Source organism: Drosophila melanogaster, chromosome 3L (genome assembly GCF_000001215.4).
Source record: "Drosophila melanogaster chromosome 3L".
NCBI lineage: Eukaryota > Metazoa > Arthropoda > Insecta > Diptera > Drosophilidae > Drosophila > Drosophila melanogaster.
This window is the reverse complement of record NT_037436.4, coordinates 22,241,354-22,257,414: the sequence shown is the minus strand read 5'-3', so window position 1 is coordinate 22,257,414 and position 16,061 is coordinate 22,241,354. Positions and strand designations below refer to the sequence as shown.

At 42.0% G+C, this 16,061-nt stretch overlaps 1 protein-coding gene across 2 annotated transcripts in view; it reads right to left on the bottom strand.

The window, feature by feature from the left end:
* Positions 1-9,712: 9,712 nt before the first annotated feature.
* olf413 overlaps positions 9,713-16,061 on the bottom strand; it is a 111,613-nt gene continuing 105,264 nt past the window's right edge. The window contains exon 11 of one of the 2 annotated variants that reach the window (NM_001275275.1): positions 9,713-15,067. In NM_001275275.1, coding sequence (NP_001262204.1) covers positions 14,756-15,067 — 312 coding nt within the window. In that variant the 3' untranslated portion in view covers positions 9,713-14,755. The remainder of the gene's footprint in view (positions 15,068-16,061) is intronic. The other variant, NM_168948.5, reaches the window with a different exon arrangement.

Below are 16,061 nucleotides of genomic sequence, written 5' to 3'. Positions count from 1 at the left end.
ACTCTGCGACAACGTCGGTTGTAATTTGTTCGCCCGCTGCTGCTGTAAAAGTTAATCGCTGTGACTGATTCATTACGTGCCCTGCTTGATTTGGTAATGCAGGTGGTAGTTAGGATGGTGCCAACGCCGAAGTGCTGTCCCTCCCAGTCGAGTTTGTGTCCGTGTTGTGCTGCGCTTTTGAAGTTTTCCTCCAAGTTACCGGATTGCCAATTCACAACGCTCGAAACTCACATGCACACTTCTACTAGATACACTCAGGAAAATAATAATAAATAATTCTGAAGAGGGCCCTAGCAACTGTCGGCTCTCGATAATCATTCGAACTCGTTGAATGGGTTGCTATTTCATTAGATAGATTGAATTTATGATACCCGTATCTGCATACCATGTATATTCCATATATCATGCTAAACAATTTGAACTATCTCAAGAAACAGTCTAGACAGCACCTAGATTTTTGTGGAGTGTGGAAATCCGAGTCTGAGGATGGCAAACACGGCAGGTTACAATAAAACCGTAAGTCTTGCTGGGTGTAATCACTGTAATGTTGCGACGCGGCAGGCGAAGTCGCAGAAGTTGCGAGCTGTGCCTCTCAAAAGTCGAGGCCCCCGGGGCGCAATATTTAAGTTGGGAAGCAGGAATCCGTGTTCAGCGCATCCTTCCGCATCCTGGCTGGCTGAAATATAACTATTGACGCTCCACCGACGCCTCGCCGGCCTACGTTGACTTGGTGGGAGGTGGGCGCAGCGGCAGCACATAAATAAGAGCATCAACACCAGACACATTGCAAGTTGCAGCGGAAGTCGTCGCCGTCACCGTCAAGTGCGCATACGTTTTTTGGGAAACTTTTCCGAATTCCTTATTTTGCGGACAATAACAACTGTAATAATGCCGCAGACAACGCAGCACCCAGCTGCACAACCACGGCAGCCACTACAATGTAATCAACAACGCCACATGCGACGCTCGTCCTGCAGGAGCTATTCGGGGCGTGGCAGGGGCGTCAAGTGGCTGCCCGGCCAGACAAGGGTTAAGGATGCACTTGGACAACCGAGTGTTCAGAAATCGAAACTTTCTGCGTCTATTTAACGGATTAACTTGTATATAACTGCATCAGCATTCCTCAAACTATTTGGCTAAATACTGTTAATGGTTTACATTAAACAAAAAAAAAAAAAATAAAAAAACTAAGAAGAGTTTGCTTATCGATTCCAATACACTTTCTTGCTGCTTTGGTCGTACTATACCTTTTGTCACCCTGCGTGGCATAGGAAGTGTGTTAAATTTTTTATGCCATATAAGAAACAGCTCACAGAAAAGCAGGTGTATTTGTATGTATGTATATGTACATTTTGTTAAGCTAAAGCTGATTTTCTCGCAGTGCCCGGAGCAATGCATCCTCGTTTATTGTGGGCGTAGTAGTAACAACTTTTGCCAAATATCCGATGGAAGTGGCAGTTGCCTTGGCGATTTTGATGAATTCCTCAATAAACACACTCACAGATGCATGGATGTGTACCGTTATGTTCGTATGCATGTGCAATTCAGTTCGTCGCTGCAACTGCAAGTTGCAACAGCAGCCGGAGTTTATTGCAACTGTGGCAAGTATCGCTTTGTGGGATGAATGGAATGTAAGCTTGTTGCGGTTGCAATAAAAGTCTGCCTTCCACGAGGATATGTGTTCTGGCATTTTGGTAAGCGAATCAATGGATTGTCGATGATCGGCTGGTCATGGAATTTATTGGGCAATTCTGCTTAAGAAGAGAGGATTGAAAGTTGGTCTTAATTATATACTAGTTATGCTTGGAATCCCCACCTATAGGAAAACTACTTTGACAACTTGTTACTCTAGGTCAAATTACCCAACTCAATAATTTAAAAATTGACATTTCCAATTGATTTAGGATGCGGTCAAAGTGTGTGGTCCAATACGAGTAATGATTTTAAGCTTGGACTCCTCAAAGAGAACTACAAGTATAGAACATATTAAACGCTCCCATTACTTTGCAATCAACATGCAGCAATGGCTAACTTTATTCACAAGGCCATCTGAATGCAAGGGACGAAACGGCGTTATCTTCAAGTACATTTCACTTGCTTTTCAATTTGGGCCAACACACATTTTGTTTATTTATCTTGGCACCCTGCGCTGCTGTTGTTTGTAGCTACTCCTCCGGTAATTTCTGTTGTTATGCGGAAAGTTTTTGCGAGTTGGCTGGGGTGAAATTTGTTTTAAAAACCCGAAAACGAAAACAATTTCATTAGCATAGATTACGAGTCATTCAGACAAAACAATGGCTTGCATTTCAAATGAACTTTAAAGCAGACTGACGCCCAGGATACATGGCCCATCCTCATACTCTCTATTTGGGCTGCCTTCCGCTGAGCAGTTCAATGGAAAGAGCTTGGCAGTGCAAGTGCCAGTTTCCCCGCCATCTGCAATGACGGTTCCATCGAGTCCTCTAGTTTTTGGTGTAAAAATTTCTAAATTGTACATTCATTGCATTTGCATTTTACAAGTAAATCCCCAACTGCCAATCTAATGCATGTTGCAAGAGCTTCCCGGACTCGATTCCTCCATCCGTCCGTCTGGCTGTCTGTTTGTTTGTAGCCAGCCAAGCGGCTAACCATTCGGCCAGGAAACCGATCCCAGCCTGACCCCCGATCCTCGACCTTTCGCTCGTGTCCATGCCGGCGCTTTTGTGTAAAACACTAAAAAGTCTGCACTTCTCCTCGATTTTCGCTCCCCAGTTGTCAACTCAGGCGCAGCTTCAACTTTGAACCAACACGTTCGGAGAGCCTTCCAAAAAGCATAATAAAAGCTCAAAATGCAGCCGGAGAAGGACGAGTGCCAGAAGCGGAGTGCTGGCCAACTTTCCCCCCCAAAATCACGGAATCAACTTACTCCGCAGTCCATGGCGGGCGTCGGAGCTCCGTCTCCATCTCCCGTGCAACTCCATCTGTAGTTCTGTTCCTGTTGTTGTCCCTACATCGTTAGCTGCATTGAAGTTCGTCCTGGCCCCGGCTCGCCCATCCCTTGGCCCCCGGAGGCTGCTCCGTTCCCGGAGCCGGCGTTCGAATTGCTTTTTGTGAGCATGAATAGATAAATATGCTGAGCAGTAGCACCAACTGGAAGGTGTCGGCTCCCGGTCTTGTTTTGCCTCCCCCGTCTTTTTTTACTCTTAGCAGAGGGTATACTGATTCCAGTAAGAAGTTAGCATCGTCTGTCCATCTTTCAGTATACCCGTTCATCCGTCCATCCGTTCGACCGTCCGCTTCTACGCAAACTAATCTCTTAGTTTTAAAGCTATCTGCATGAAACTTTCCCAAAGATTTTTAATAGTAGTAAATAATAATAATAATTACGTGTTCAATCTTAATATATTCGCTTTAAAGTTTTTACGGTTTTAATTTCAAATTTCCCTTGTCTTTGTTCGAAGTGTCCTTTATCAGTATACATATTATGTATTACATAAGCCTTTTTTAAATATATAATTGCTTTAAGAGTAAATAAACTTCGGCTATCCGAAGACAGCTTCTTTTGTTGTTTTCTCTGAATTCATCCTGGGCCTCGGATCGTCTGCGAAATTTGAAAACCACAAAACTTTCTGGACCACTGTGAAAAATATTTAAGCACGTGTTCATATATGTTTCTTCCGATAGAATTATTTATGTAAACCACGGCAATTGGGCAGGAGAGTCTTTTCTACCTCAGTAATATATAGTGTATATATATATATATATATATATATATATATATATATAGTACACCAACCAAAGTAAATGTATCGTATAAAATATTTTATATTATATATTATGTATGTACATATAATAATATTAAATTAAATTAAATCAAATTACTAAAGTCCATGCTAGTAACATTGCAGTTTTAAACAAGTAAATTTTACTTTAAGTACTATAGACTAGTTCTATATTATCAAAATAGCTTTGAACAGTTTTGGCACATAGATAATCCAAGCATTTTTTCAGGATATACATTCAGCTTGTGGGGCCTAAAAAGCGATTACGGTTAGGACGATGGCAAGTCATTCTGACCAAGGATATTCGTAGAATTCGCAGGTTGGAAACGATAACTTCTGCCTCAACGAATTTCGTATAAACTTTTATTTCAGGAGTAAAACAAGATCCCACCACTAATAACAAAACACTTTGAAGCTATAAAAAGTTGAATCACAACTGGCTAGAGAGCCTTCTTCTTTTCGAATCTTAGTGAGTTTATAACTTTCTTGCAGTGCTTGAGTTTTCACTTCGTTGGGTCGAGGGGATGGGGCGTCCTGTGGATGTGTCTGAAGATGTCCATCGCAACTGTCGAATTTTATTTATTTCGCTAAGGCCAAAAGCTCACAATAGAAACGTTAATGGCAACGTCCGACCCCAGGCAGGGATCCATGGGTGTCCGTAACGGAGTTTCCGTTGCTTCCTCAAGGCGGTGGCCCCACTTCCGGCCCCACCCACCCCGCTGGACCGCACATTACCACCTTGCGTATGGATGGATAGTACATTTAATGGAGGGCAGGGGCTGCATGTGTGGTGTTCCCTGTTCCTCACACAAAAGAATTGCCAAAGTTTTGGTTGTTGTTTCTACCAATGCCCCTCCTCCGCCTTCCTGCGTGGGCAGGTGTGCGTGTGAATTGTAAATGTTAATGCCTTGTGCCCTGCTCACATACAACGTTCCGCTTTCCTGGCGAGGGAGTGGGACAGGTGGGTGGATGGGTGGGTGGGTGTCTGCCGGAGCAGCGTTTTATCACGTGTCAGCAGCAGCATTGACGTTGACTTGGCTCGTAGTCTGCCGCACGCCTCTTGGCAGGATCTGCCACCTAACCCAGACGGAGATGGGAATGGACACGTGAGGAATGAGCCAGCTCATGTAAATCACAGAGGGAAATGCCACGATTTTTCCCCAGCTTGATGACAAACGGGTTTTTACAAATCATGTGGCATTTTCGTTCATTGTGCTCCGGGGTGCGAGTTTGCATCATTACACCTTGCAAGTTGGCAGCTCTTTAATTACGTAAAAGCAGAAGTGGTAATAGTTGTTGGAATTAATTTTACATGCATTGAACTTCAAGAGTGTATAATCAACAGTAAAAGTAGTAATAGTTGTTTTAATTAATGGGACATGCATTCATTCGAAAAATTTCGTTTCAAATAATTTCAATGAAAGTAATATATACAAAAGAGCACAACAAAACATTTTTGTCATAAAGGAAGACCATGGCAGCCACCAAGTGACCCCTGTAACCAATAGATAGGCATCCAGAGGTCAGAGGCAGCTCCGACGTAAAGTAACGTAATGGCAAACGTAACTTGACGTGACGCGGGCATTAAAAACCGAAATACTTGGCAGGAGCAAGAGGAGATCGACCCGCAGCACTGCCTTTTCTGTCATTGAGGTGCAAAGTTTAGCTCATTAATTCATTAATCAATGTGTCTGCGCCGTGGCCCTTGTGTTTGGGTATGAGCTGCGTAGGCGGGGACGGGGCGGTTGTTGTGCGTGTGAGCAAGTGCGTCTGCTTTGTTTTGGCACTTTTGGACGAGCAGCACCTGTACATAATGGCCTTTGTTCTACGCCTCGGGGGCGGGTGGGGAAGGGAATGGAAAGTAGGTGGGAACTGCTTACGTCTCGTTGCACAGCCAAAAATGAAATGAGAGCTGCAGGAGGTGGAGGGGAGAAGAGCATGACTGCGAAAACTCGAATGAAGATTTATGCCTGCTCTAGTTACCATTCGCCATTAGCCATAGAGCCACCTACTCCTCCCGCTTTTCGTCAATCATCTCCGATTGCTAGTTTCGTTTCGTTTTCGTTTGCGATTCCGATTTCATGGCTTTTACACGCGCTTTTGGCCAAAGAAGACGAGGAGAACTAGGGCAAAATTTATGCAACTCACTTCCGTGGGAACTAAAAATCCATTTACGCAATACAACAGCACAAAAACTTAATTTCCTGCGCCATTCTGGCGAGTCCGGCCAGGCCATCTCCCCCAGAAAACCACCTCCTCATGACGCGCAACATATGCCGAAGATTATTAACTTGCTGGGGTGGCAAATGGGATGGGTGGGCGAAACTATGGCTGCCTAGATAAACTGCAATTTCGTTGCAACACCTGCGAACTGCTTAAGTTTTACCAAAAGCAGCGCCAGTTATGGCCCGAGCAATAAGCTTTATCCTGCTCCATCACCCCGCCTGTGTTTCGCCCGCGTCGTTGTAATCCAGAAGATTTCATCCTTTATGAGCCTCTTTGGGTATCAGTGTATCGCTGGGAGTCAGTGCATCAGGATCGGAGGGGTGGTGCAGCGCATAACACTCAAACAACATAGCAGCAGGCCATGAAGAACATTAAACCCAGCCGACAAAGTAACCACAGTGAAGTTTCCAATGGAACGGCTAAGTGGAGTGCGACCTGGACTTCTTATTTCTCACTATATTTGAGGGATCTCTAAAATTAAATATACACAACTTAAATATTAATAACTTACCTTATAGTTCACATTTCATATAATTATGTATTCTAATATTTAAGAATGTCTGATTAAATTAAAATTAACCAAGAACCTGGGTTTTCGACACATTTGGTTGTCTGGGTGCACTTGAGGAAGTGGAAAAGTAAGTAGAGGCTTTTGGGTGTGTGCTTTTCTTAACATCATTTATTGCAGAATTATGCATATTTTTGTTACACTCGACTTGCATAAATTCGGGCATTATTGCACTTTACGACCAGCTGCTGTCCTGCATTACGGATATGCAGTGCACCCTACATGCAGGTGGCTGGCATGCAATGTCGGAATCAAAAACCACAGATAGACATAAAAGGACCGGGTGCATCCAGGCGTGGATGGGGGCAGGTCTCGTCATCGGACTCGGAAGGCTGAGATCTTGGCATGCCTTGGCTTGTCACAGAGGTGTCCCTGCTGCACCTGTCCTGGCCGCACCTAAATACCTCTTCGTTCTTCGTCCTTAGGCCCCCTCACCAAAGACTTCTGTCACTCGGAAGGCCCTGCCCCACCCAGTCGTTCCGTTCCCCGATGATGTTTGGCAGGCTGCTTTGAAATTTAGATTTTTATTACTCGTGCGGGGTGGAATGGGTGGATGCTGATGATGAGAGTGCTGAAATTGGCTTTCGTCTATTAGAAATGCACAGTTCGGCATTATTTGGCATATAAACTGTGGAAATATGCTAAAATTTCGGCAGGTAAATGCCCAGGTATCCAGGTATCCAAGTAATGGGGTGTGTCGTGGCTACTGGCCTACCATAAAAAGGGTTAATGGCTATAGAAATACGAGACTTGTCAGCAGGAATTGCTGGGGAAATTATTGAAATTCTTTTAGGTGTTGTTTCCTGGCCCGTCCTGTTGGTATTACCACTCGAATCGAATGTGACAGCATTTTACATTTTATTTCTATTTCTGCTGCACAATTTTCGCCCCTTTCCACCCACTGCTAAGTGTTGGCTTACAAATGTGGCACGCTTTTAGGCTCGCATTATGCCAAGTGTTTGAGTGAGTTTCAAGTGTTGGGTTCGAATTTCCCAATGCCCATATGAACGTACACCCTCCCACCAACGAGCTACCAACTTATGTGGCTGCAAAGTTGCCGTGCCAACTTCATCAAGGGATCGAAAAGTGGTAGGCAAATGAGATTTGATAGTTTGCGGGGTGTTGGCGAGGTGATCCGGTTGGGAGAAATTGGATTGTGAGGATATTGATGGGTGTGATTGAAGGTGTTTTAACTGAATCGCTTTAAAAGTCCTCTAATTTAATGCTCGCCACAACGTATTCGATTGGCCTGAGCTCATTAAGTATACGCACTGCTGGCAATTTGCCAAGCCGACACATAACTCTTATTTTCTCTGCCCAGTGGGATTTCGATGTTTTGTTCACATAATTCCATTGAAAGCCATTTTATGCAATCGAATATTGTTTTCGTAAAAAATTAAAGCATTGCTTAATGATCATAAAAAGTTGGGGATAAAATGGCAAACGATTGCAGATTATATATCGGAAATAATGACACGCCCGTCCAACGCCGACACCCCGAGCTTAAATCCCTGGCACATTAAACGCTTTTTAATTCGATTTTGTGCGATTTTTATTCTGCCGTTGTTTGTTTGCGTCTTTGAGGCTATTTTATTATTTGTCGGCGTCCCCGCGGCCGAATCGGAAAATCATTGTCCTGCCATTGAAAATAATTTAATATGCAAATTATTATAAATTCGCATCACTTTGCAGAGTAATTTTAATAACTGCAACTGACCAGCCAAAGCAAAAACCAGCATAAAGGACTTAAACTGATTTCACACAGGGCCAAAACCAGCCGCAATCGATGAATCGCCGCGGCTGGAAAGGAGTGCTGAATGAATAAATAAATAAACAAACTTGCTCACTACTCGAAATTTGAGCTGTTTATATCGCTGCACATACATACAATTTTTATGCACTTTGGCGATAATTGTTTAAATACTCTCAGGGCTTAATCAGAAAGTTGACAAACTCTTCGTCGCACTGGCTCACTGCCGTTTTTCCCCTTTGTTTGTTGACACAGTTTAAGTGGCCATGGCAAATGTGCAAATGCGGGTTTTAAATGGTTAATTAATAGAAATGGTTTATGAGCTGAAAAGCGATTTTGCCTTCGGCACCATCGTCAAATGATGGAGTGAAACAAGCTCTGATAGGCAAATTGATAAGCGTTATATATGTATAGCTAAAGGATATCCGCCGTAAGAGCCTGAATAGCGCAATCTGATTTCCCGATTGATTACCCTTAAAACTCAAATAATTATTATAATTTACCTTTTTTATTTTATTGCCAACATATGCAACTATGGTATTTATTATTAAACACCCATTTTGCTGGAGACTTCGGCAAGCTCAACAAGAATAGGCATCTGATTAATAAGAAAGAGTCCTTCAAAGATCCCGAAGAGCCCCTTTCCCGTGCTCCACCCACCTATAGCCATTTCGAATTTCGCACTGGTTAAATGTGGGACAATTTTTCACCAGACTTTATTTCAATATTATTTTTCCTGGCTGATTTCGCCTTTCGAGAACCATTGCTTTTGCGTTTTGGTCTGCCGGTTGTTTGCCCAGTGCCACGGCCAGCGGCGTGCAAGGCACGCGCCGTCCATGTGGCACAACTGCAGAACCCCCATGGTTGGCTTCCCCCGGCAATGTGTTTGCGCTTTAATTGAATATAAATGTAAATTAATGATGCAAAAATAATTTTTGCTTCGGGGCTTACCTCGCTTTTACCCGCTTTTCCGTTCGGCTTGTTTGTATTAAAGTACGCGCGTACATGTGCGAAGTCGCCGAGCTGCTGTTTTTGTTGTTGCACTTTATAAACATTTTCATTTGGCAACGTTTTCAGCCTTCACAGGCAGTTATGTAATTAATTAGCATTTAACTAAATTTGCATAAATAAATACATAGGAATTTAAGAGGGTATAATCTACCTATGCACTAAAATATTTGTACGAATACGCGCACTTTTGTAGGCGGGATGAAAACACAATTTCAATTAGGAGGTGGTTGCTAAAAATGTAACTCTGTTTTTTTTAATCCATTTAAGTTTTTTTCATTTAATTTTTACCAAGACGGTCTGCTGAGACAATGAAACACGATTAATTTCTATATATATATATGTATATATATATTTTATATATATTTTATTTTATTGTTTGTTTTGCTTTTGCTTTTTCGGTTTTCATCATTTGTTGTTATAGTAAAAGTTGCTTAGCTTGCGGTTTAGTATATTACAAAATTATTTTAGTGAATAACTTAAAAACATTTATAGAGAGTAGTGGTTGTAGTAGTCGGAACTTAGCTCACAATCAATTAATGTAGTTCACAATAGATACTCGTAAATGATGTTGTCAGACGTCCTTTTGTTCTCTTCACTCTGCTTCCGGTTCTCAGTAATCATTATCATTTGGTTCGGTATCAAAAATGTGTGGTTTCTAACTGGGTCGGTCGGTGTGTGGCTGTTCGTGAGTGTTGATTTGGCTGTGAAAGTAGAGGCAACCGCTTGCTTTTAACCTTTGACAGATTGAGGTAAGGTCGAGCTCAGCTTGAGGTCATTCGAACTAAAAGTGTTGCGGGCCAGTTGGCGGCGACTGAAGAGCGCTTAAGGAAAGCCCGTTAGGAGATTTAGTGATTTACTGGTATTTGAGAGGTACTAACTTCGGTTTTTCGCTGTCCTAGCACTCAAGTATCAAGTACAGTTGCCTCAGTTCTCGCAGAGCTCGATTGTGATGTCTATTGCTTATGATCAAGTATTGTTATCCTTTTATCGGGCTGTATTTAAAGTTCCTTTCAGGGGATTGATCTATATGTTTTATCGGGGGACAGCTTTGGGTTACTAGTGGTTGGGCTTAGCTATATTTATCCGTACGTTACGATATATTAATGTTGGTATGCATATGTTTATGTATCTATGTGGGCCTGTTTGTATGTATTTCGTTTCATGCAGGGCTTATACACAAACACTGATGATGTTTCTAAGATGCCGGCTATGTTAGTTCTCTTTGATTGATGTATGGTATGTATGCTTCTTCGATCATTTTCTTTTTAGCTCCTGTGTCCTCGTATTCAATATGCAACTTTTCTACTATGGCTAACGACAATGCAACTACATTTTTTGGGGGTTTTCTAACGACACATTTAAATATTTTTGCAAACTGCTCTACTTTAAAATAGTTTTTGTATTACGCTTTAATTATATGCAATTCAATTTCTGCCTTTTTCATATATCTTTTAATCGGCCCGTACCTGTTCCCATTTGCTTTCCCTTATTCAATTCCGACCTGTAATAGATCGATTAATTACCATTTAGGTTTCCGTTTTCGCCAATAGGCTTTCCAAACAACTATGCTACACGTTTCTTCCGTCGATCGTCAACTATGCCTTACTTATATCGTTTGCCTAGAGTTAGAGTATTTGTTTAGCCTACCTCTCGATCTTCCTATTGATAGCTATGCGTTTGCTCATTATTGCTTTTACTTTTACGTTATTTCTCATATATATCTATTAAGATTAGTTTTCCTGGGATCTCCAGCTGCATATACCATATTGGCTTGGGGCTTCTTTTGCTATGAAAAAATCAAGGTACACACTAAAAATAGTTAGGTTTTGTTTATCGCTTTAGGTAGGTTGTGTTTTGTTTTCGTTTCCCGTCTTTCCTCATTTTCACATTTATTCACTTCTTCGCCTTCTCGCTTTCGCAAAATAAAAACTTTCAATAGAGGGCCTTAGAACATATACACAAGTCTTGATACTACTAACATGCTATTTTGGTTTCTCAGTGTGAGGGTGTTTCTTACTTTGCCATCTTGACAGCCTCCAAAATGAATCCAAGTGAATCGGGCGATTCTTTGCCTGTTTCTCAAAATGCCTTTGAGCAGATGAACAAAAGGTGTCTTTGAGGCGCCAGCAGAATGGGGAAACAAGTTAAACGAGCTAATTGGGTCAGTTTTAAAAACTTATTAGTTTCATGAATGGAGTGCCCCGCTTCAGCTCTTTTTTGCGCGAACAAAGGACCATAGTCAGAGTGGGTCAAAGCGGAGGGGAAAAATGTTAAATGCTTATAGACGGCTAGAAGACAGAGCCAAGTGGCCGTGCCGGACAAAGCATTGAGCCACCAGAGCCTGGTGAATGGTCGAAACCGGGCAGAAGAGATGGACTCTAATGCTCCGAGTATTCTGCTCCTATCGTCCCAGGACCATTTCGGCCAAGAAGCCCGATTCATTGGTTTAATCTGCGTAGAATTTTGGTCAGGATGATGCAGCCCCTAATCAGCCTGTGTCCCTGAGACACCTTTCCCCGACCCCTGGTCTCCATTTCCGGCTATCTTTTGCTTTGCCAATGTGCTTCTCCGTTGTATTTGTGTTTCTGTGTATTTTGCTTTATTTGGATTATTTTATTTTAGCTTTCATCTGGTTCCCCTTTATTACGTTTTGTATAAGTAGTTTTTGAAACTATTTTCCGACTTTTTTATCGTTTCTATCGCAAGTACATTTTCCAAAACCGTTTTTGTTGTTTGCATTTCATTAAATTATATGAATACATTTTCCTCCGTTTTTGTGTGTGACTGAGTGTGTTGTGTGTCTGTCTGTTTGCCAGTTGGCCAAACTAATTTTCAATTGGCGAGCCAAAGAAGGAATGTTTTCGTTTTAGTTTCCTTCCGCTGCCTTTGTAATTGTGCGCCTTGTTTTTGCCCAGTTTCCTTCTCTGCTTTTCCGGGCAAGAAGTTTAATTAATGTGCCAAACAAAGGTAAAAAGAGGCAACGGAAAAAGTGGCCAGGTTGCTATGACAAAGGACACAGCGGGCGAATCGAATGCCAAAACTATGAGAACGATGTCTGTTGCTCATCGCTCCTAATGAGACCTAGTTGGGGCTGCCGGCACTGCTGAAGGCGCCGGCGTTTAACTGGAAGGCATGGCAAGAGGGTCCATTAAAAAGTTACCCGACAAGTGGGAAAACCTCAAAAACAGGATGGCCCATATACTATATAAAGGCCGCGTTTCTGGCTGCAGCAAAGTTTTACTTTTTCCGCGAACTGGGATGTCAGTGTGTGCGTGTGCGTGTGTGTGCCTGTGTGAGGCAAACTTTTAATAGTTAAGCGCAAAAAAGTGTTTACTCTTTGCCGCTTGTTGTTTAAATGTTATTTTGATTGTTTCAACTTTGCATTTGCTTTCTGTTTACGCCAACTTGCCACTAATCTTAGTTACATCAGTTATCCTAAAATATATATGATTTGTATATATAGCGAGCGACTGTTCGCGATCGCTTCAAGGGGGCTTTTCATCGTCTTTTCTTTTGGTATAAAAATGTTCTTCTTTTTATCGCTTTATGCTTTGCTTTTTTATTTAATTTCCTTTTGTTTTGTATAAAATACTCACATTCACATTTACAACTACGAACCACGTAACTACTTATAGATGTATGGTATTGTATATATAGACTTTATAGTTATAGTTATCGTATGTGTATATATAAATGTACTTTATATTTATGTCGTATGTATATGGTATATTTTTACTACTTCGAGCAGATCTTGGCGGCGCCGTGGAACATTTCTAAGTGTCCCCTAACTGTCTATCCGTATATAATTAAAGGTAGAACCTATAGGGGCATCCAATACTACGCCTAGAACTGCTAGAGCCGATCGAGCTAATCGAGCTGATCGAGTTGATCGAGAGCCGTACCTAATCACACACCCTGTATAATGCTTCTCCCCACCTTTCCATTTATCCAATTAGTTTCCCGTTCTCTGTCCGCTAGAGTACTATATATTTACAACTTAGGTCTAGAAAGTTATCTTTAGCCTAACGTGCTAAACGTAGAGTTATAGTAGAACGACAGCGAGTAAGAAAGAGAGGAGGCAGCACTTTGAGTGCTCTGAATATTTATGCTTCTTTTCCTTAATTTCGTTTTGTAGTTGAAAGAGCAGGTAGATTTGCATTAGGTAACTGAATAAAACTTAGCATAAAGCGCGAGTGTAGTGTCATTTGAATAGGTTAACGAAAAGGAATAAGATACATGCAAATTGTAGTCAGATTAAATGGATAGTTGTCAGTTGACAGCGTTTTCAAAAACGAATAATCGGGTGTCAAAATGTATCCGTTTATTTGCGTCCTTGTTGGAACTTGCCTTTAAATCACCCTAAATTACTAAATTGAATTGTGTGAGTTAGCTCTCGCTTTCCGTTAATTAATTTCCCTTCTTAGTCTTTTGCAAAACAGAGTAAATTCACCCAAGTCTTTTTTAAATTTACGTTTAACCAAATCCTTTCTATCTCTCTCGATTTGCTTCTCTTAAATGGACGTATAAAGATGATGCATGCTTATGTCTTTGTTTGTGTGTTTGCTTGAGTATGTATAATTCCGCTCGAACTTAGTTCCACCTAGTAGATCGGACTAAACTTAACCGGGGGAGGGATGAATGGCCTGATGCACGCTCCTCTACTTGCCACTTGATGCCATTCCCTTCTACGATTGTTTCTTGCAATGCCCAACAAAACCCATCAGACGCTCAAGCTTTACATAAGTCAGTCCCTATATGTATACATAGATATATAAATATAGGTGTATGGTTTATATCCATTATGTTTGAAGGAATGACTGCTATATATGTAGCCACGGTGTATATCTATAATATCTGTATCTTTTACAATTTCGCATTTTGTATATTTTATAACGACAACAACAACTAATTATTGCTTTTCGGTTTTTCTCGACATTGTTTTCCTTATTTTTCCATTTTTTTCATTTTCTTGATTTAGTTTTTGCTTTTGACATTTGTTTTTATTTTGTTTGCAGCTTAGACTACTTAAAAAAATCATTAATAATTTACTAAAACTCTAGAACAAAATCAACAAAACTGTGGAGGGAGGAGCATAAATAAATGGGCGTTAGGGACTAGCAGGTGTACGGGGTTGGGGGTCTGGAAAAGCTGTTATACGTTAGCTTATTATGAATATTTCATGTTTTCCTCTTTTGCGCATTTTCATTCTGCTTCTATTTGTATCTGTATCTGTAGTAGGATTAAGAGATGTCATTTGTAGTTAAAGAGAGAGAGAGAGAGCTGTAGTTGAGTTTCGTTTGCTATTTCAGTACCCTATTTTCGCTTTTCACTGATTTTCAACTGCACTTCAGCTGTACGGTTAGTTTAGTGTATTGAGACGGTGGTGCCTGTGGTGCTGCTGCTGTTGCTTCGTCTGCCGCCGAATCCCTTTCAATCCCCTCACGTCCTTAGCATTAGCAGGAGCCACCAGGACGAGGCGCCCAGCCAGAGCAGGCAGCTGATGAAGTGGCGACCGCTCCCGCGGCTCAGGCTGTGGACGTCGGTCGCCGAGCTGCGACTGCTCCGCGCCGCTCCCTCGATGATGTTGTTGTTGTCCAACTCGTGCAGCACCGGGAGCTCGCTGAGGTCGGACGCGGGTGGCGGGGCGGTGCGCTCGGTGGGCGGGGCCAGGGGCCGCTTGGGTTTGCACCGACGGTGCTTCTTGTACGTTTTGGTCACATTTATGCTGTAGCCCTCGAGAAACTCGGAGCCCTGTGGGGTGATAAAGAGAAGGAAATGGCAAACATTAGCGGCTGCGGCTCTAGATCTGTATATAATAAATTACGACATTAATTACATTTTTCTCCTTTTCCAACGCTTTTTCGGCTGTTGTCCTTCCGAGACGGAGGAGCCAGCGAGGAAATTGAAAATTTTATTTATGCCGTTGACAGTGCAACAAAAAAGGTAAAGGACCCACACCAAGGACAACTGACATAGGGTTGTACCGTCACTGATTTCAGCCCACATGCTACAGAAATTCTACTCAAATAACTCGTATTTGTATCCCAAACTAACAAAATTAAAATAGGTAATTCTCAAAGCCATGTTTACCTTAAGTGTAATTTATCCGTTTTATTATAATGTACTTTTAAAAGAGTCAATAGTAACATTCCAAGAGCCAAATAACATTATCAAAAATCCTAATCAAAGCAAAAACATTTTCGAAACAGAGATTCAAAGGAGACAGGGTAAACAGCTCACAAGTTTAACCCCGGGACAATTGCGGAACAATGAAGCTCTGGAGCAGGTTCCACACCCACTCCTCCCGATTCTCACGCTCACGCGGTGCTTACTCCTGGAGTCCCCAGTGAATTCACTGCGAAATTTTGTGTTTTAATTACGCTGAATAAATTTGTGTTTATAAATAGGTGGTTGCAGGGAGATCCTGGGGACTTGCGCTGCGGTCAAATATATATATATTTTATGCCCAGTCGAAAATCTAAATCTAGCGAATGTCTGCATTTGTATGAGGGGCGGACATCGGTGGCCGGTGGTCGGTGGGCGTGGCTGACTTCATAACGAGTGTTTACTAATAATATTATGCAAATCGGACGACGGCCACGATGACGACGATGGCAGAGCTCGTTGTTGGTTGTTGAATTTTTGAAAAGGCATTTTGTGAATCGTTTTGGGTACGCTCAAAAGAGGACCGAAAAGAAGCAGAGTGGGGTTGGGATTCCATGGGAGCATTCAAATGCTTGACAGA